Source organism: Aulonocara stuartgranti (genome assembly GCF_965226115.1).
Source record: "Aulonocara stuartgranti genome assembly, chromosome: 9".
NCBI lineage: Eukaryota > Metazoa > Chordata > Actinopteri > Cichliformes > Cichlidae > Aulonocara > Aulonocara stuartgranti.
The window spans coordinates 6028496-6049076 of NC_138960.1; the positions used below are offsets into that span (position 1 = coordinate 6028496).

General features: G+C 39.4%; 2 protein-coding genes across 2 annotated transcripts in view; both read left to right on the forward strand.

Annotated features, from left to right (window-relative positions):
- The window catches only part of rsu1 (Ras suppressor protein 1), a 40015-nt gene extending 20542 nt beyond the window's left edge, over positions 1 to 19473 (forward strand). Inside the window, exon 9 of the mRNA XM_082545847.1 lies at positions 18128 to 19473. Within this exon, the coding sequence (XP_082401973.1) occupies positions 18128 to 18230 (103 nt within the window). The 3' untranslated portion in view covers positions 18231 to 19473. The remainder of the gene's footprint in view (positions 1 to 18127) is intronic.
- The window catches only part of LOC309713922 (uncharacterized protein), a 253893-nt gene that overhangs the window by 117123 nt on the left and 116189 nt on the right, over positions 1 to 20581 (forward strand). The window lies entirely within an intron of this gene.

Sequence of the window (20581 nt, forward strand, 5' to 3'; positions counted from 1 at the left end):
CTCTCTTTACCCGAGTGTCAAGAACATATGGTCGCAGGTGTGGTGATACGATTACAAAATCGATCATCGACCTGCGGCCTAGAGCGTTCTGGTGCCACGTGCACTTATGGACACTCTTATGTTCGAAAAAGGTGTTTGTTATGGCCAAACTGTGATTTGCACAGAAGTCCAATATCAAAACACCGCTTGGGTTCAGATCAGGGAGGCCGTTCCTCCGAATCACGCCCCTCCAGGTCTCGCTGTCGTTACCCACGTGAGCATTGAAGGCTCCCAGTAGGACAACAGAGTCTCCAGGTGGAGCACCTTCCAGAACCCCACCCAGGAACTCTAAGAAGGCTGGGTACTCTGAACCGCCACTCGGCGCATAAGCACACATGACAGTGAGGACCCGTTCCCCGACCCTAAGGCGCAGGGAACAAACCCTCTCATCCACCGGGAAGAACCCCAACATACAGGCAGCAAGCCGAGGGGATATTAGAATACCCACCCCAGCCCGCCGCCTCTCACCAGGGGCAACTCCAGACTGAGACAGAGTCCAGCCCCTCTCCAGGAGACCAAGCCATGCGTAGAGGTGAGCCCCACTATATCTAGCCGGTACCTCTCAACCTCACGCACTAACTCAGGCTCCTTCCACACCAGAGAGGTGTTGCCAGCCTTGGTAGCCAGGGATCAGTCCGCCTGGGCCTCTGCTCCTGGCTGCCGCCACCTGGCACACAATGCACCCGGCCCCTACGGCACCTCCTGTCGGTGGTGGGCCTGCGGGAGGATGGGCCCATGTCCCCTTTTCGGGCTGTGCCCGGCCGGGCCCCATGGAGTAAGGCCCAGCCACCAGGCGCTCGCCCTCAGGCACCCTCCCCGGGCCTGGCTGCAGGGTGGGGCCCTGGTAACCCTATCTTGGGCAGGGTAAACTGTTCCCTCAATGTTTTCCTCATAAAGGTCTTCTGAATCGCTCTTTGTCTGGTCCCTCACCCAGGACATATTTGCCATGGGAGACCCTACCAGGAGCCAAAAGCCCCCAGACAACATAGCCCCTGGGATCCCTGGGACACACAAACCCCTCCACCACCATAAGGTAGTGATTCACAGAGGGGTACTTCTAGTCTAGATTATAGTAATTTTTTATGTGAACTGAAAACACGCTGCAAAAGCATGATAGGCACTAGAAAGATCATATTTATCCTATTTTGACTTTTCTTCACTTACTACCTGAATTTACTTTAATATTTGTGGTATGCAGTTGCCCCTCCATGAACCTGCTCCAGGTTTTTTCCTGTTAAAAGGGAGTTCTCCCTTCCCACCATTGCCAAACACTTGCTCATAGGCAGTGTTGGGAAGGTTACTTTTAAAATGTATTCCACTACAGATTACAGAATACATGCCCCAAAATGTATTTTGTAATGTATTCCGTTACGTTACTCAATGGGAGTAAAGTACTCTGAATACTTTGGATTACTTAATATATTATCATGCTGTTTACAACTACATGAATGTGATTTATTACTATTACTTAAGGTCCTCTGGCTAATACGTTGGGTTCCATGTCGGGCTCGTAGCCGAAAAATAGCTTTACTTTGTTCTCTGGGTCAAGTTTGCTAGCGAGAGACAGAGAGAGGCGTTGAAAGGTTGCTCCAACGGAACTTATTGTTTCGGAGGAAAACAAAAACACAGTGTACAGTCGAGTCTTAATAGCGTACTTACAACTGGGCTCGTCAGGCACTCTTCTTGGCTGCAGTGGTTATTATTATATTTACATGCTTCCAGCTCCTGTTTCTGCTCGATGACAACTCGTACTTTTCCACTCTCCTTTTTCTCCCTCCTCGCGCTCACAGACACATAACGGGTATGGCGGTCCATTCTCCCTGCAGCACGGACTACACTGCCCATGATGCTACATTCTTTAGGGCTATGCCTGTAGCATTCTGCCTATTAGCTTAGCACAACAACAAAACGGCGCTCTCTCACCCAGGAAACACACAGTCGCAGAGAGAGCGCGCATCACCCTGTAAGCATGGCAACCATAACGCTGCCGCTTGGAACAACAGAACATAGCTGTCAAACAAAACCCAAACAGTCCTGACCCGCGACAATATGAAACAGAAAAATACCGCCGTGTAATCCATTTATTTCAACAAAGTAACTGTATTCTAAATACCACCTTTTTAAATGGTAACTGTAACGGAATACAGTTACTCATATTTTGTATTTTAAATACATAACGGCGGTACGTGTTTTCCGTTACTCCCCAACACTGCTCATAGGGTATTGTTTGATTGTTTGTGAAGGTCTGCAGTGTAAATTGGGCCTTATAAAAAAGATATGTCCATCAAGCCAACTTTTAAAAACATCTCAAGCATTAATAACAGAGCACAGCTTGCGGTTCAATACAGCAACAAAATATTCATACATTTCAGTTTTTTAAAATATCCACCATAAAACATTTGTGGTGGATTGCATTGTTGCAATTTTTCCTGGACTATAACTAAAATGTGTGCCGTTATAATTAAGCTCTGCCAGCCAAGAACGCTCGGGTTGTATTTTAGGATAAACAGTTGCACATCATGATTATTTGTATCGGTCAGGGTGGATGATGGAGCATTTACCTGCACTATATAGTCGACTCCAACTCTGTCTATGCAATCAATCACTGTCACTGCTGAAGTCAGCATTCATAAAAGCAATAATCACTCCCATCTGTACACCTGCAGACAAACCAAAAGCTTATCCACAACAAAACAATTTCTTCTTTAAAAAAGCTTAAGCAAGGAACTGGGAGCCTTGCATAAGGCGTGCAAGTTGTGCCTTGTAATTAATCCAGACCAACGCAATTCGGCTTGAGTTGCGTCCCTTTCAATTGAAGTCAAGGTGAAAAAATACGTCAATTAGACGGCTTTATGTTTGTGAAGATGTTTCACCTCTCGTGATTTATCCCAAGTGAAAAATCACATTTTTGATACTCTGTAACAGATCCAGTTGGCATCACAGAGTTGCAACTACTGGCGCGTGTATAGGACTTGCAGAAAGTGATTTTAAAAAAGCCATCTTCACTGAAAATGGTTCTTAGATACATAATATGATGACCTTTAATAGGAGGGGGGAAAATAGACAAATTTAATTAATGTAAGGATTTTTAATTTTATTGGATCATTTTCATAATTTTTTGATCACTTTTAATACAGCAAATATTGCACTAACACTACAGCCACACTAAGGAAAACAGTGGTTCGATGTCACAGTACAGTCAACATTTTTGCAACCTTTTGCTATAAATCTTTGTCTTTGAAATGGTTGCTTGACTAACAGGGATCATTTCTTTGACAACTTGCAGTCAGTTGCTTTTCTTCAAAGAGATTTCGTTACCTAAAGACCGTGAAATAACTGACAGTCATTCTGCTGTAAGTTTGACGTCAGTTAAACAGAAATTCATAAGAACTACTTACATTTGAGTTCAGCTATCACCTCAAAGATTTGAAACAGAATTTCTTTCACAGACCACTTTGCTTTTGTATATGAATAAAAGCAATATACAATTAGTCCCTTATTGCAAAAACACAAAGTATGTATTGTCGTTATTGTCGTGAGTCGTTCAACATCCTAACCACATGCTGCTGGAAGCAGATAAAGTATGCATTTGACGAATGCTGATTGGTTTACTGGTGAGCTGGAATAGGGAAGGGAGTTACGGTGACAGAGTTCACCAGAAATGTGAAAACTGTGAGGAAAAAAAAGATAAAACTTCAAAGATCAAAAACTACAGTATAAAAAAACACAGACTGTTGCTGCAGTAGAAACCTTTTGTTGTTTTTAATGGTCTTTTGTTATAACTTCAATCTTATGTGTGGTTGGCTGGCGGATATACAGCAAAGCAAGAGTGACCCACAGACCAGTTATACCACATACTTTGTACAGTGACAATAAATTCTGCTCAAGCCGTAACTTATGTTAGTTTTGGTAAGTGGTGTTTATGTCAGAGGTCATTGTGTTAACATAAGGATTTTATGAGCGTGATTGTTAACTAATCCTTCCATTGGTCTGATAGCAAAAACAGAGAAAAATGTATGAAAATAGATTTATTGGGGATTAAAATATAATAAAAAATGCTGAACATTTAGCTCATTTCATATAACATGCTGATCCAGTATCCACATTCAGAGGCTAAGTGACTAAACTTTGAAAAAATACCACATTATGGATAACTGTTTATTTTCATTTAAGTCTTCAGTTACTCCTTATGTGATGAACAAGGTCTACGCTGGTCTCAGCATCTGGACAAGCTTAACTCCACTCATGGCTGGTTTTCAGTTTGCTGTCCCAAACTGTGAAAGACACAATATGAATAGACTGTGAAAATAAGTAAATAAGAAATATGTATTACTGTAAAACAGCACAACAGGGAAAGAGAAGGACACACATACACACACATTCACATCTAGCAGCAGTCTTTCTTTTGACAGGTGTTAATTTCTTCACAGCTTTATTTACACCTGACTAAATGTCCTTCCTCTTCAAATCGTGTCAACACACTCACACATACACACACACGCACGCACACACGCACACATACACACACATCTGTCCACACCCCCAGTTTCTGTCTAATGAAAATAGAATGAATATCTGGCTGTTATCATCTTATTGCTGTGGTGGGAAAAAGTCATTTTAAATATTTTTCAGAATATCTTTCTTTCTGTCATTCTCAAAAATAATGTTTTCTTGAAAGTTGAATCTCTGAAATATTTTTAAAAATGCAGACTATACATAGATTAATTTAAATAAAGTACAGTTGTGGTCAAAAGTTTACATACACTTGTAAAGAATATAATATGGCTCTCTTGAGTGTCTCGTTATTTCTACAACTCTGATTTTTCTCTGATAGAGTGATTGGAAAAGACTCAAAGTTTGGTTCTTTTATGACTTTTGACCACAACTCTATATGTATACCTGTTTAGATGTATTCTCTTCTTCTGTGTCAGATGCGTTTGTCCTACTCCACATGTAGTAGCTGGCTTAGCAGAAATTGGGACCTAAGCTTTAGTATCATTAGTAACAAATTAAATTCCCATTAGGGTTGTTACCGTGTCCAAACAGACCTCATTCTATGCTCTCTTACGCTGTTATTTCATCCCTCAATAGATGCATTTAACCACAACAGTCTAAACAGTTTTCAGTCCTTTGTCTCATATTTGTTCTGGAAACTGGTTGATCCATAAAAGTCACCCTGTACAGCCGCCTATGTCTGCTTATCCATCAAGCTCCCAAAGGCATATTGAAATGACCAATGCAGTCATATTCCATCTGGCCGAAGATGTGTGTCGAATGGCTTCAGGAAAATGGTAAACATATTCAACAAAAGATATGTTATTACCTAGTGCAATCAATTTTACCTAAAGTTCCAAAAATTGCACTTCTGGACTTGAGCTCTTTGAATAAACACTGGTCCTTCGTTGTTACGTTAAACAGATTAATTTTAAATATATATATGTAAAGATTGTTTTACATAATTGTAGCACAGAGTAAAGTAGTACAATGTTGATTTCATTTTTGTGTTAAGTTTTGGTACATTTTTGAATTTTTTTCTAAGAGAGCCACTGAATTTGGGTGAATAAAGATGAGCAGTTTTATTTTGATGCAAATATTTGAACTCTAATGTGGTACAATGATAGGATGCCACTTTGCAACAAGTCCAGTCCTGAAATCAGTCAGAGCTTCAAAACTTCAAAGTGAAAGAAATTTAAAAGCAGCAGAAATAAAGGTTATACCCATTGCTTTCTGTAGAACAGAACACTTACAGAGTAGTCACAGTATGTCTGTAGCAGAAGTAGTATAGGTGAATGTAAAGTCAGTACTGTCACCAAACACTTTTTCATGGAAAAAGAAGTTGCTGAACAAGTTTCTAAGTTTGTCGGATTAAAGAAAACCGACATATTTGTAATAAATGCTGCTAAGAGTGAAGGGGTGAGCTCATATATATTTTTCATTTTAGAAAAAGATGTATTCAAATATCCAAATTAACCTGCAAAATGTATAAATATGAATAGATGCACATTTTTATGTAGTTCTATTTCATTTCATTCCTAATTTTGTAAATTCCACATTTTGTACATGTGAGGAATTTAGTAGAAATGGGCCCATGCCCAATCTGGTTAAAAACTGATGAGTGTAGGGTAGCAGAAGATATCCACTATGATTGTGTAACGAAGGTAAAAGATTTGTTACTTATTTAATTTATGGTTATTAAAGTAGTACTCACATGCACTACATATCTGTCAGAAGACTGGTGGGTCAGCAGGAAATGTAACTAATGATAAAGGCAAAGAACTTTTCCACCATTGGCTAAAAACCTTAGTTGTTTCTCATGAATCTTAGTTAGGAACTTTCTACTCCTTTCCTCTGCCTTTAGTCCCTCTCTGCATTTCCCTTTTCTTATTTTCACTGCAGCTCCTCCTTTCTACAAACATTACTTGACTGTAAATGATACTACGTAATTGCTCGGCAACTCTGTTGAAGATGAGGAGGCTGCAAGAGGAACGCCTCCATCAGATCAATGGCCTTTGGCCTTCATGCACATTTATCATACACGCATATATTCACATAGATATTTTTAACTTTTTAACACACACACACGTACGAAAAAGAAAATCAAATACCAACTTTTATTCTCTTTGCACACGCAGACACACATACAGAACTTTGCTGTGATTAATTAAGCCGTGTGGAATAGCAGAACTCTATAAAGACATCATCAGGAAACTGAATCCATTCGCCTCTTTTCTTCTGATTTTAATTGGCCCTAACAGTTCATCACTGGAGCTATACATGAAAACACACGCACGCACACACAGAAATACACACACTTAAAATAAATAGGAAATCTTTATCTTGACCTCTAGCTAGAACTGTTTTGCTCTTGATTGCTTGCATTGGTCATGTGCCTTTACAACTGGTTTAATATCTGGTTCCAGCCTGTTCAGTACAAGAGCAAGAGAGATAGGAAAGGAATAGGTGGGAGCTGAGACTACATGTCTGCCGCTTGTATTTACATGTCATAGATTTTAATATTTAAAAAAAACAAAACAATGGGAAGAAGTTCTTGTAACTCTGCAAATATCAGATGGCATAGTAATAAGAATGATATAGGGGTAACAATCTAAAACGACAAGCAAATGAATGTAGGGGCATGGGACACAACATGTGTATCCATTGTGCAAACACTGTCCCCAAGACATTATAGGTTGCACAGTGTCGCAAAAAAATTGAAAGAATGAATCCATCCATTTTCTTCGCTTATGGCAGGGATAGCTCAGTAGGTAGCGCTGTGGCCCCATGATCGGAAGGTCAGGGGTTTGAATCCACTGAACGGCTACCCTCAGGTACCCCTGAGCAAGGTACCGTTCCTACATACTGCTCCCCAGGCGCCCAGTGGCTGCCCACTGCTTCACTGAGTGAATGGTTAAATGCAGAGAGGGATTTCCCCACAGAGATCAATAAAGTAGACATTATTTACATTATTATTATTTATTTATCCTGATCCGGGTTGCGGGGCCAGCAGCATAAGCAGAGAAGCCAAGAAATCCCCTCTTCCCAGCCATCTCCTCTAGCCTTTCCAGAGGAACACCAAGGAGTTCGTAGGCCAGCGGAGAGATTTAATCTCTCCAGTGTGTGCTGGGTCTGCCCCCGTACTCATCCCTGATCTGGAGTGGGCACGCCACCCTTTTCCGGCTGAGGACCATGGCCTCAGACTTGGAGGTGCTGATTCTCATTCCCACCACTCAGCTGCGAATGCCTCCAGTGCGAACTGTAGGCCGTCACCTGATGAAGCCAACAGAGCCACATCATCTGTGAAAAGCAGAGATGAGATTCTCAGACCACCCAAGTGGAAGCCTTCCACCACTTGGCTACACCTAGAAATTCTCTCCATGAAAATTATGAACAGAATCGCTGACAAAATTCCTTTTAATGGAATTGAACTACAGTGGTCCCTCGTTGTTACGTTCTAAAAATAACCCGCGATAGGTGAAATCCGTAAAGTAGCCAACTACAAACTTTATACACTTTTCTCAGACAGGCATGAATGTTTTCACATTTTTCTCTCTTGTTTAAACGCTTTCAAAGTTCAAACCTTCGTAGAAAAATAAGTCCAGTATTATAGATTGAAACCAAAGGCACCCGCAGTTGCCTTTGATGGTGCAAAACATTTAATCGACATTGTTGTATTTGTTGGGGAGAAAACTTACAAACATACAGTACAGCACTTCAGAGTCACACTGCTAGCGATCGAAGATTTATGTAAATTTGACAAGCTTGAACACATTCTGTACCGTACAAGACCGCAGCACGAGGTTGATTGATAATCGTCTACAGCCGATCAGGACGCAGACAACAATGCGCTGTAAAAAACAAAAAACATGTAAAATTGCACACAAAAAATCAGCGAAACAGCGAGGCCGCGAAAGGTGAACCGCGTTATAGCGAGGGACCACTGTACTAGTTGAGCACTTTGCTCTCAGATTGCAGTCTTACTTGTGAATTTGTTTTCTTTATAAAAGTTGAATGGGAGGCAGAGCCTTCAGCTGTCATGCCCCTGTCCTGTGGAACCATATCCCAGTTTGTTTTGATGTATGCGCAATCATCCAGGTACGGAAATCCCCCCCAAAAAGTTGATTCCCTTCATCTGAACGTAGCATTTTCAGTGGGAGAAATGTTATGCCACTCATTTCTTCAATAATTAATGAAGAAACTCACATCACAGGCTATTGATTGACAGTGGTGTTCATTTCAGTCATTGTGCAAATGTCTTTTCTATAAGGTTGGCGAAACCTGCAGTCAGCTGAGAATCAATCAGCTGACTGAAGATGCTACGTCCAGATGAACAGAATCAACTTTTTGGGGGCATGTCCCAGTTTGAATTTGTGAGACAGTCTTTCTGTCTGATTTGAAGATTAGGTATTAAACCTCACCAACATGGGTTTAGGAATGGATCAGGTGAACTTAAACCATTGTATAGTTATGCAGCAAGGTAGCGATAGCCAGCTCTGCATCCCTGTTTTTGTTTCCTCTCTCTCTGCCATCTGCATCACTTGCTGTTCCAGACAATAACCCACAAAGCACCCAGTTGGGTAGGATACTGTCAGTCCAATCCCAAGTCAGGGTTCAGGCTGATGTGTATTAGTTCGACGACTGTATGTGATCAGCGCGTTAGGTGCACAGTAGTTGGGGACGCTGTGCTGCTGCATACATCTGTATGTGCTGCTATCTTGTTTCCATCAAGATTGCAGCAATAAATGCTTAATTTACTGCTGGGCTGCATATGAGAGAATTTACTTTTAAAAACCGTTAAAATGTGAAAGTTGTCTTTGAGCTTCCTGGGAGTTTCCAGGTTCAGGACAGAGAAAATAAAAGGGCCAAAACATAAAAGAGATTACGCCCATGGCCTTCATCCCACACTAAAACACGATCTGAAAGAACTGTGATGACAGGGAATAAATGCACAAAATTAAATTACACATGCAGAATGCAGAATTAATTTTGACCATTTTTTTGTAATAAAACAAATATCGCATCACTCCACACAGGATGAACAGCAGCATTGTCAAATGCAAATTAGCAAATGACTTGTACTAGTTGCTGTTGTCTGCTGTGTTTCAGGTATCATACACACACCACAGCATGTATGCTACACTATGTGGAGAATTTTAACTGTGATCTCACCATTTTGTGAGGACTGCAGTTCCCCTCAGTGTGATTCAAGGTTCTGCAACCTCCACATAGTGGAGATGTTATTTAGTATCTGTGATAGTGACAGTAAAAATTAAAGCTGTTCTGAGTTTGTGCTACACTCTGCATAGCATAAAATGTAGTAAAAATAAATAAATAAAAAAGTGTTGCTATATTTAGCAAAGGCAAACTGCATATCAAAAAAGATAATCAGAACAGATTATCTAGCATGTTAATTTTGGTTGGTGTAGTTAGATATTTGGTTTCTGATTGTCAAGTATTGTTAATAAAAATATAGACCATTTAAACACTCTTCATTTTAGAACAAGCACAGATTACCTTTATATAGGTTTTTTTTCCTATAGGTTAAATCTTCATTAATAAATCCTACACATTTTTGTATTATCATGCTAATTGGTGTGCCTTAATAGTAAGTTTTTATTCCAGTTGCAGAAAACGCAGATCAGTCTTTGTGGCTGTTTTCTGTCGTTTTTGGTTTTGTTTTTATATGTAGATTTTAGATCATTTTCTGGCTGCTACAGGATATTCAGCAGTAGCAGCATGCTTGATGCTGACAACCTCAAGACATGCGATGGACTTTTTTTGTTATTATTTTTGCATGATTCAAAACAATACAGTAAAGTGATTTGCATTTGAAATTGTATTTTATTTAATGGCATGGATAATGCTTTTCAGATATGCATCAGAGGGAAGCATTATTAAAGTAATTAGCGTTAATTAATTGCATTTAATACTGTCAGGGTGGGTGTGCCAGTAGTGCCATGAAAATTAGATTAACTGTTTGTTCTAATATGACAGCATATTTGGAGCAATGCACATTTTTATTTGAGGTGGTATCTCATTGGCAGTATTGTCACTACAGCCGCTCACACTACTTCTATTTAACTTAACATAGGTGTGACTTAAAATTGAAATTAAAAAGCATTAATGAACTGGATCCTAGCATCAATAAGGCTGCATTATTATTCTGTCTTAACACTCATTTAATTTTTCCTTTATGACATACTGATCATTTCTCTCTACTCCCGCTCCCCCTCTTCCATTTTATCCATGAGCCTCTCATCCATCAATGCTTGGTACCCATAATTATGCGAATACTGCTTGTTTTGACAACACCAAGTGTGCTGCATTGGCTGTCCACATATTGACTTAATGAATAATCACTTTTGTTGAAAGGAGCATATTCAATCAGTTACCACAGTCCTGAGCTCTTTCAAGCAGCTCTATTGTGTTCATTACAATAGCTGTTTCCACTTTCTTTTTTCACATACTGACAAAATTGTAATCATCTTTGTAAAGGATTTAGATCTTTTTAAAACATTATACAATTTAATTTTATGAAATAGATACACACCTTTTTTTACATTAAGACATAAAAGCACAAAACTTAAAATCAGTTTAGAAGAGACATCTATTTGAGATAACACAACTAGGTGTGAATGTGCGAGTGAGTGTGAATGGTTGTCTGTCCCTGTGTGTTAGCCCTGCGACAGACTGGCGACCTGTCCAGGGTGTACCCCGCCTTTCACCCTATGACAGCTGGGATAGGCTCCAGCGCCCCCCGCGACCCTGAAAAGGATAAGCGGAAGCGAATGGATGGATGGATGGACAAAAATATTCACATGTTTTCTTAATTGTTATGAAATATTCATAGTTCTTCTGATCTCCTGACTTATTAACATTATTGCAATGCTTAAGAGCAAAGGAGGCCTATTAACAGCACCTTTCCACACCAGTTAGAGGTCGTCCTATGTTGGGGGTATGGGCAAATCAATTACTCAAAGAGCCTTACAAAACAACATTACAAAAAACAACCAAGATATTCGTCCCAGTGATGAGTGAAATGAAAGTGTATTTGATGGACCGGCAACCTGTCCAGCCTGCACCTAGCCTCTTACCCAGTCTCTCCCTGACCCTGATGGGTGGGGGGTGGGGGTACCATCAGATGCAGATGGGCAGCTAAAGAATTGCCTGAATTACTACACTATTTTAAAATAGTAGCCTTTGTACTTCATTTTCCTTTTTGGCCATAACGATAAACTCTGTCAACAACCACGTCAAAGTGTACCATACCTTTCTCCAACTAAGAGCTTGGATAGCCTAAAGCCGCCCACATCGAACAAGTGGTTAAGAGGATTGATGGACAGACAAAGTAGCAATTAGAGTGGTTAACAAGGAAATTTTGTTGATGTTACTATAAAACGTCTTCTTTTTTAATGATGTCCAATTGATTTCACATTGCCAGTGTAAACCCGAGGTATTTTGGTATACTTTTATTCTGCGCTCCTAAGTAGTATCTGTAACCTGCATCAACACCTATCACCAGTTTAGAATCAGTAGTTAACCAAAGCATGCTATCGAACTATGGAAGGAAGCCAGGGCACGCATTGGAAACACAGATCAGAGATTTACATCCGGAACCTTCTTTCTGCACTAAGTATTATCCCATAGTTCACCTTGTTTCCACTGAAAGGTAGAACTATGTCCACAATTCCATGAATTCTGTTAAAGCAACAAAATCGTTATTGCTTTAATCCCCATGCTTTTGACTTGATGACCTTGACCTTTTGAGCTGTTGGTCACAACATATATTTGTTTTTTGTTTTTTTGCCATATAAATGAAGAGTCATGAAACTTTGAGATCACGCCTCATATTTGGTCATAATCCAGAGAGTATACACAATATATAGCTGTGTTTACAGACTAGATTACAATTATTAAAGGATCATAGAGGGATTAGAATTCATCCTGAGGTTAACATGAGTGGACCATGTTTAACAGTAATCCATCCTGTTGATGTTGACATAATTCAGCCTGGACAAAACTGAGGACCAATAGTGAGACAGTACCATCCCTAGAGCTCTGTTTACATGGTAAAAACTGTCAACTGCCCCTATGCCTGGCTGATTCCAGACACTCCCAGGAGGTTCCTGGCACCTGCCCCTGCCCCATTGTCTCCTCTGGGATGGCCCTAGTGGGCAAAAGCTCTGCAAAGCACAAGGATCCTACTTTGTCTCAACTTGTCTCTCTGTCTGATATGTATCCCTGCAGACCCTAAATGGTGATGTGGTTTCTCCAAACAGACAGGCTTTTTAAAGCAGGGAAATGTTAAATAGGTATCTCTTTAGCCTTACACTGCACTTTATTGATCAAAAATACTCGCACTCACAACTGTGTGCGTCTGAGATACTTAAGGGTAAATATACTGACCTTCCAATTGGTGAGCAACTCACTCCTTTTGAGCTGTTGCTGCACATGGCTAAAACCCAGCTGGTTTTGTAATACTACATCTAGCTAGAGAGTTGCTGTTGTACTGTTTCCAAACGTAAATGGGTTTTGCGTGAGTTAAGGCAAAATGCCCATGGAAAGCAAACACTGATGTTAAAATGAAAAAGAGTTGCCTACTGCTATTCCTCCACTGGGTGTATCTCTGTCTGTCCCACTCCTCTCTGTTCTGGCCTGTGTGTCTCTCTGCCCTGGGCTACAGTTGCTTTGATGGGCAGCATGGGAGGGGGTTGGCATATTTAATTCCCAGATGAGAGGTTTGACATGGGATGGAGGCAGGGTGAAGAAAACGAGACACTTCAATCATAGACTGACAGTTTTCACTATTGTGGATTTGTGTACGCACATTCTTAGGGTGTGTATGTGTGTGCGTGTGCATGTGCAGCATTAGCTGTAGAAATTCAGTGACATGCTTAAGCTTTTCTAGTATCTTCAGTGTCTTGTTTTGAAAGCGATGTTTTGAAGTATGTATTTTAGTTTTCTGCGTGCATTGTCTTTTTAGGGCCATAAATAACAGCTATCTGTTCTAGCAATCTGTTCTTAAAAAATATAATAATAATAATAATTATAATAATGATGGGGCCCTTGCACCCCAGGGTTCAGGGCTTTATGTACCCATTCACATGGGTGTCAATTAGAAAATGTATGCGTGACACCTAATTTAAAATTTTATGATTTGAATTTTTAAAATTTGCTGTGGTGCACTACAACAAAAGCTACACAATTTAGCATGGCTGAGGTCTGTAGTTCAGCCTGACCAAATTTAAAGTTGAACCCTTTAAAGTTGAACTTTAAAGGGTTCACCACTAGATCACTTCACCACTAGATCAGTAGATTGCAGCCTAGTGAGAGGAAAAACAGTGTAATCAACATTGTACCACTATGCCCCACAATGGCTGCAGCCACCAGGTTTCCATTACTGTTTGGATCCTCCTGGAGTTTTTCCCCTATCCGTAGAAAGCTGTTTACTCACTGTTTACCTCAGCTATCAATGCCGGGTGAGAAGCACCAAGTTCTGTTTAGGCCAGGGGTGCTCACACTTTTTCCGCATGTGAGCTACTTATAAAATGACCAAGTCAAAATGATCTACCCACTACAAAAATCCAAAACATATACTTATTTATAAATATATTGAGGATTCTTTATATCTACAATGTATACATGCATAACCGCAATATCCAATATTTCACAACACAATTAACTATGTAAATTTTTTGTCATTACCTGAGTTTACTCTGATGACTTGCACTGAATTGAATCAGCCAGGGATGCATAGTCCGGACAGTAGCTGCTGACGGCCAGGTTTAAGAGAAAAAACCGAGAGCTAAAAATTGGAGTTAACTCGCTGACTAGCTTGTCAGTTTTACTACACTTCGCGCCGCTGTTTGCGCATGCGCAGCGACCTAAGCGTCAGAAAAAATCTGATGTCATCTGACTGGCTTCCCTGTATCAATCAAGTGACGGGATGGATGATAGGCTGGCATCTATTTTTTTTAATGCCATGCGATCTACCAATACTACCTTTGCGATCGACTGGTCGATCGCGATCGACGTATTGAGCACCCCTGGTTTAGGCTATAAGACTTCTGACCGATGACAGCAATATTGCGATATCAATACAATGATAGAAAATTGCTCCCAGCATGACCTGGAAACACCTTCAAACACACCATTCCTGTTCTTCAAATTAAGTCTTGCCACAAGAACTCTGTATTGCTTGGTAGACCACAATAAATTGCTTGTTGGCACAATACCAGCCTTAATTTAGCTGAAATTCTGAATGTTATCTAATAACCAAATAAAAATGGTGAAATTTAGCTTTGATGACTTCCTAGTCCCAGTCTTGTTACATTCTTGCGTGCAGGTATTCCCCCATGCTCCATTTCTATGTAATCTGATTTTAGAAACATTAACTTTGTGGTTAATTTACAAGTTTTGTATCAGGACTTATGGTGAGGCCATATTACAGAAGACCATGGGTGGGCCCTTAATGTCTATTGACATGGTCCCTGGGATGATTAACGGACAAAAACAGTGGATAGCGGTGCCTAGCCCATTAAGCTTGATCTTAAATCATTCACAGAGAACTTTGGCTAAAAGAGGATTACAAATGTCCGTTATTTAACTATGATTATTCTAGGTAATTTCTTGTGGTGTGAGTTTTTAATTAGTATTCAGGGATTTGTATTTAAAATGACTTGCATTTATACGTATAGAAGGAAATCATGGGTGGCTCCTTTTAAATGTTCAGGTCATCTGCTTTCATAACCGCATCTCAGTGTATGCAAGCAAACACTTCAGCATTGACCCTCCAGTTTATGAAGTTTGAATGCCTACAGTCACCCCGTCCACGGACCACTCAAGAGAAAAGCCTGACAGTTGCATAGACTCATCTCATTCAAACCAAACTAACAAATGAAGGGATCTCTGTATGTCTGTCTGACATCTGTCTAGCCTATCTGTGTAGCCTATCACTACAACCGTTCATTCAATTCTATTCAGACTTCAAAGGTGTGTTACTAAAGACGAAAGAAGTGTGTGGATATTGCGCTCCTCTGTGACCTCATTAAAATCTCAGCAGTTTGGAAGTTTTTATATAAACCTCAGATGACGGTGACATCTCCCTTTGTCGATGCCAACAAAGGACAGTGTAAATAATGGCTATTGCAGAAACTGTTGGGAAATGCGATCTGATAGTGAGACAAGCTCTTATAGATACACAATTTATGTTTCTGCTGTCTAAAAATGGCATTTGGCCATATTTGTAACACATTATTGTTTTATTACGCTTTTTCTGGTATATCCATGCATGATAGAAATTGTTCACTTTTGGAAACACATTATTGTTAAAATATATTTTGTACTAAATGTACTAATTCAATTTAGAGATACAAAACAGTTTAAAAGAAACCAGATTTATGTGCACTACACTGTACATCGCTTTAATTGTTTATCCAAAATAACAACAGCTAAGGAAAGAAACTGTTGTCTTGATATCAATCGCAGAGAGAACAGACACACTGTGACTTTGGTGGCACTTTGACCTGGTGCATCTAGAAATTCCATTACATCCCATAAGTCACTCCAGGTCCTCTTAACTAAAGCTATTCATCTATTTGGCAGTGTTGAAATGCACATGTGTGCAAGGTTGCCTTGGGTCAGGAGATACAAGTAGAAGAGCATTAGATACCAGTTGGCTGGAAAAGGGAGAAATTTACTGAGGCATCGTAACAGCTGGAATAAAACAACTGACACCAGATAAAGGAAAATAGAAATAGTTGATATTTAGCATAGGACAGTTACTAGTTGGAATACTAACGCATTTTTAAGAAGTCCTTTGCATAATTCATTTTTCCACAAAGGGATATACTCATTATGTACACCCTTCACCCCAATTTCCATGCCCCATACCCGATTCAATTGTACATGGTTCCCTAATCTAAGCATTGTCTAATCATAGAAGAGGATAAAGGGTGAATTCCTTGTCTCATTTCAGAAGGAATGAGGCAATGAACAGTTTATACTCTTACCTGAAACAATGTCTAAACACAGATAATTGAATAATTACAACATTTTTGTTTGGCTGTAGCTTTATAGCCATTGCTGGCCTGTGTGCACATGATTATCTCTGCTGTTGAAGGCAGAATTTCAACCCTGGATTCCTTTTCCTACTTGTACTGTTATTTACAATAAAATATAACCATGGTTGCCACAGAGCCAAGCTCATCTGTAACCGGAAGGTTGCCGGTTCGATTCCCCTGCTCTCTGTCCTGGTTGTTGTGTCCTTGGGCTAGACACTTTACCCTACCCCCTACTGGTGTTGGCAGCGATATGGCAGCCTCTATCATTATTATTATATTTTGAATACTATTTAAAATGTTAAGCCTAGAAGAGAGAAAAACAACACGTTTATCTGTGGAAACATCCTGCAGTGAGGAGCAGAGAACTCTTTTCCAGTCCGATGAGCTCTCTTGCTTCTGTGCAAAGATGAGACCCATGGGACGGCAAAGGTGGCAGTGGGGTGAGAGGAGCATGTATGTGGTGGTGTGTGTAACTTACACTAAAAGGTATACTGTAATAATATGGACAATCAATACTGAACACAACAACTGTGTGTTCACTGTTGATGATTTTCTTGATTTTCGTGTTACACTTAAATTGTCGGGCTGGGTGTGGTTCAGATCTACCACTCAGGCAATTTGTTGTTTGACCCCTGACCACTCCTCTTTATGTATCAAAGTATCCTTAGGCAAGATACTGAACCCTGAGTTTCCCCGATCCATCTGTCAGAGTATGAGAGATGAGATGAGATGGCCTTTATTTGTCAGTTGCAGGTCTTTTGCAGGTCCTAACCCTAGAGTATGTTTGAATGTTAGATAAAAAGGCTTAAAAGGTACAGATAAATGCACCACCTGAATGTTTGTATGATTGGGTGAATCTCAAATTCAGTAGAAAGGCAGTATATCAGTACGAGTTTTCATACCTTTTCTTTTGTGCATACCCCTCTCATGTTTGTAAGCAAAGACTTTAAAACACACAGGTTATTAGGGTTCTTGGCAGAGAGAGTACTCGTATCTCATGTGAATTAGTTAAAATTAATTCAGTTCACCATATCACTGGATATTTCCACTGATCCACTCATAGCTTGTTTTTGGCCTTGCTAAAAAGGGTGTAACGGCCGTACATCTATTTTAGTTTGCTTCATCATTTCCCCTTTTTTATAAGTAAACATCCACCTGTGTCTGGAGACTTGTTTTACACCATGTAGCATTTTGAGAAGTCAGTTTCACAGAGCTTTCATAGTACAGATGTCTTTGAGTTATTGCTCAGCTTAGTCAAATTATCTCTAATTGTATTTGTAGGAAGACAAGGCTACTTTTTAATGGAAGTTAATTCACAAGTCCTTGTGATGCATAAAAAATTTCCTTGTACCTGTAATTTATTCTGACTCATGTGTAACAGAGCACTATCTGGGGCCAGTAAAATTCACATTTTTTGGTTGAGTTTTACATGATCTTTTCTGAAAAACATTTGTGCAGTTTTTTGTATGTAATCATAAACATGTATGTTGATATTGAATGTGTCTTCCTTCCTCTTTTCCTCTCCTCAGTCTTTATGGCAGACACATGCAGGCCAACCCAGAACCACCCAAAAAGAACAACGATAAGAGTAAGAAAATCAGCCGCAAACCACTGGCTGCCAAAAACAAGTGAAGAAGAAATAAGAGGATGGAAAATCAACACTTATTTAGCAGCCAGATTCACTGCATGTGCCTTTTGTGCTCCTTTTTTGTTAAAACCCTGTATTGCAGTTAAATATATGAAGAGTGTTTCTGCCTACAATGTGTCATTTGGGCTTGTTAACTCTCAGAGTCTCTGTATTTATGATTTGTTACTTACAGGAACTTGACATGTTACAATTGATAAAGATTGCAAAAAAGCGCAAATTGATTTAAGTACAAAACAAATTACTGTAATGTTATCTTTTAGGAAAAAAGGATTTTCTATATACCAAAGGAAAAAACTGAATTAGGATGATTCTACTTTTGTGTGAAAAGAGCTTTTAGGTATTTCAGAAACATTGTTAGGAGAGTTCAGATACACATGTTCTGTTACTTTCAAACTTTCCTATTTAATTATTATAATCTAGCGTAATATTATGGTGCATATAAAAAAAATGCATTAACAGCTTATTTAGATGTTGTCATACATTTCGATACATTTGTTTTTATTCGTGCCTAAACTACGGAAACCGGTTAAGCCATTGTCAGTATATCTATCATGTTGCCTGTTGTTTACCAATGCCTTGTAATGAAGCATCAATTTTTTTTCTGTAGCCATCTTCATCTTTGGAAAAATTACACAACCTGCAAAGGAGATCTAACTATGAAACTGAGACACACTGCAATCATGCATGCCAGCCCAAAATCACCCCCTGATTTATCATGCTTTTTACAGTATTAGGGACCATAATGTACAAAATTAACACCATGTTATAAGACTTGAAATTAACAATTATTAGTGTTAAAGGAAATGTTGGCTGAGGATATCTATCAAGTGATCAGAATGATCATGTTTATGATCTGGCTTCTCTTTGCAATCTGAGGACCTGATGTCCATTAGAAGGAATACAGATTTAAGGTATACACTAGCTTTAGCCTTGGAATTATCGTCCGTCCACCTATGGTGAAATCTGCCATTAACTGTATTCATTCCACTAATGAGAAGAATTTCAAATGAACATGAAATATTATGTTTGAATCCCTCTGTGCTTTCCGTTTCACGTTTTCTCTCACATTCTGTTTTTCAATGCCAAATATTTCACGATCTTTCTGAATGTGTGAATGTAATCCATGTTAAGCTTTTATGCCAGTTCAAAACATGCTGGTCATTAATTGTACTCACTGCATTTCAGCATTTGCAAATAAAAAAGGGTACTTTTGTATTTTTCATTTTAGATTTGAGTACTCTACTTCCTACAAAATACAGTGGAGGTGCAGATTTCTTTGCATGTATTTCTTTCTAGAAACAGCAACGGCAATTGAGATAAAGGAAACCAGCTGAAAAAGAATCAGTGTTTTTGATGCAAAAGTAAAATCTTTTTGCCTGTCTTCTGAATGTGATCTTTTGAATTGTTTTCATTTAATTTCATTTATTTATATAGCGCCAAATCACAACAGCAGTTGCCTCAAAATGCTTTATATTGAAAGGTAAAGACCCTACTATAATAGAGAGCTACAGAGCTACAGTCTAGGAGCTACAGTGGGAAGTAAAAACACCCTTTTAACAGGAAGAATTCTGTTAAAAACTTTATATATATAATTTGTAAAACTGAAGATTTGTTACTAAGGATGTGTTACAAACATATATCCTTAAGCCCACTCTATTTACAGTCATTTCTCCTGCATCTCATTTGGTGGATGTTGTACCAGTTTTGCCCTTACTTCATCTCAATTCATCTCACACTTTTCCAAGGATACAATAGTCCCAGGCTTACTAAAGCCCATTGATTTTCACAAGGTGATTTATAGGTGGCGTGCACGTTAGGGCAGACTTGATTGTATAAGGGAGGCTGCAGAGTGCCACTTTAATGAGGATGGTGACACAGGGTTGAGAAGTAAGCACCCAGCTTACCACAGGATGAACCACGATTATATAGCCGCTGTTTTTCTTTAGCTTAACAACCAAAGGTACAAAGCATGTTCTAACACAGTTAGGTTCATAAATATTTGGACAGTGACACACTTTTTGCATTGCTTCCTCTGTACATCATCGCAGCGCACAAAAAAAAAATCGAACCTAAATTAAAATTAAAATGAATACTTCAACAATTCTGTTTTGCAGTGTTAGTCAGTAAGTGACTGGCTGCTCCTGTATGGGATTAGAACAATGCCACCTTATCCCATGGTCCAGCCAGTGATGCGATTCACATTCGTATATACGTCCTTATTCGTCCTTATGTGCCGACACCAGTGTTTTAGCTAGCAAAGCGGCGTGACTGATGTGGAGTGAAGCCACGTTAATGACAACGTGTACAACCATTAATAGCAGGAGCAGGACAGACG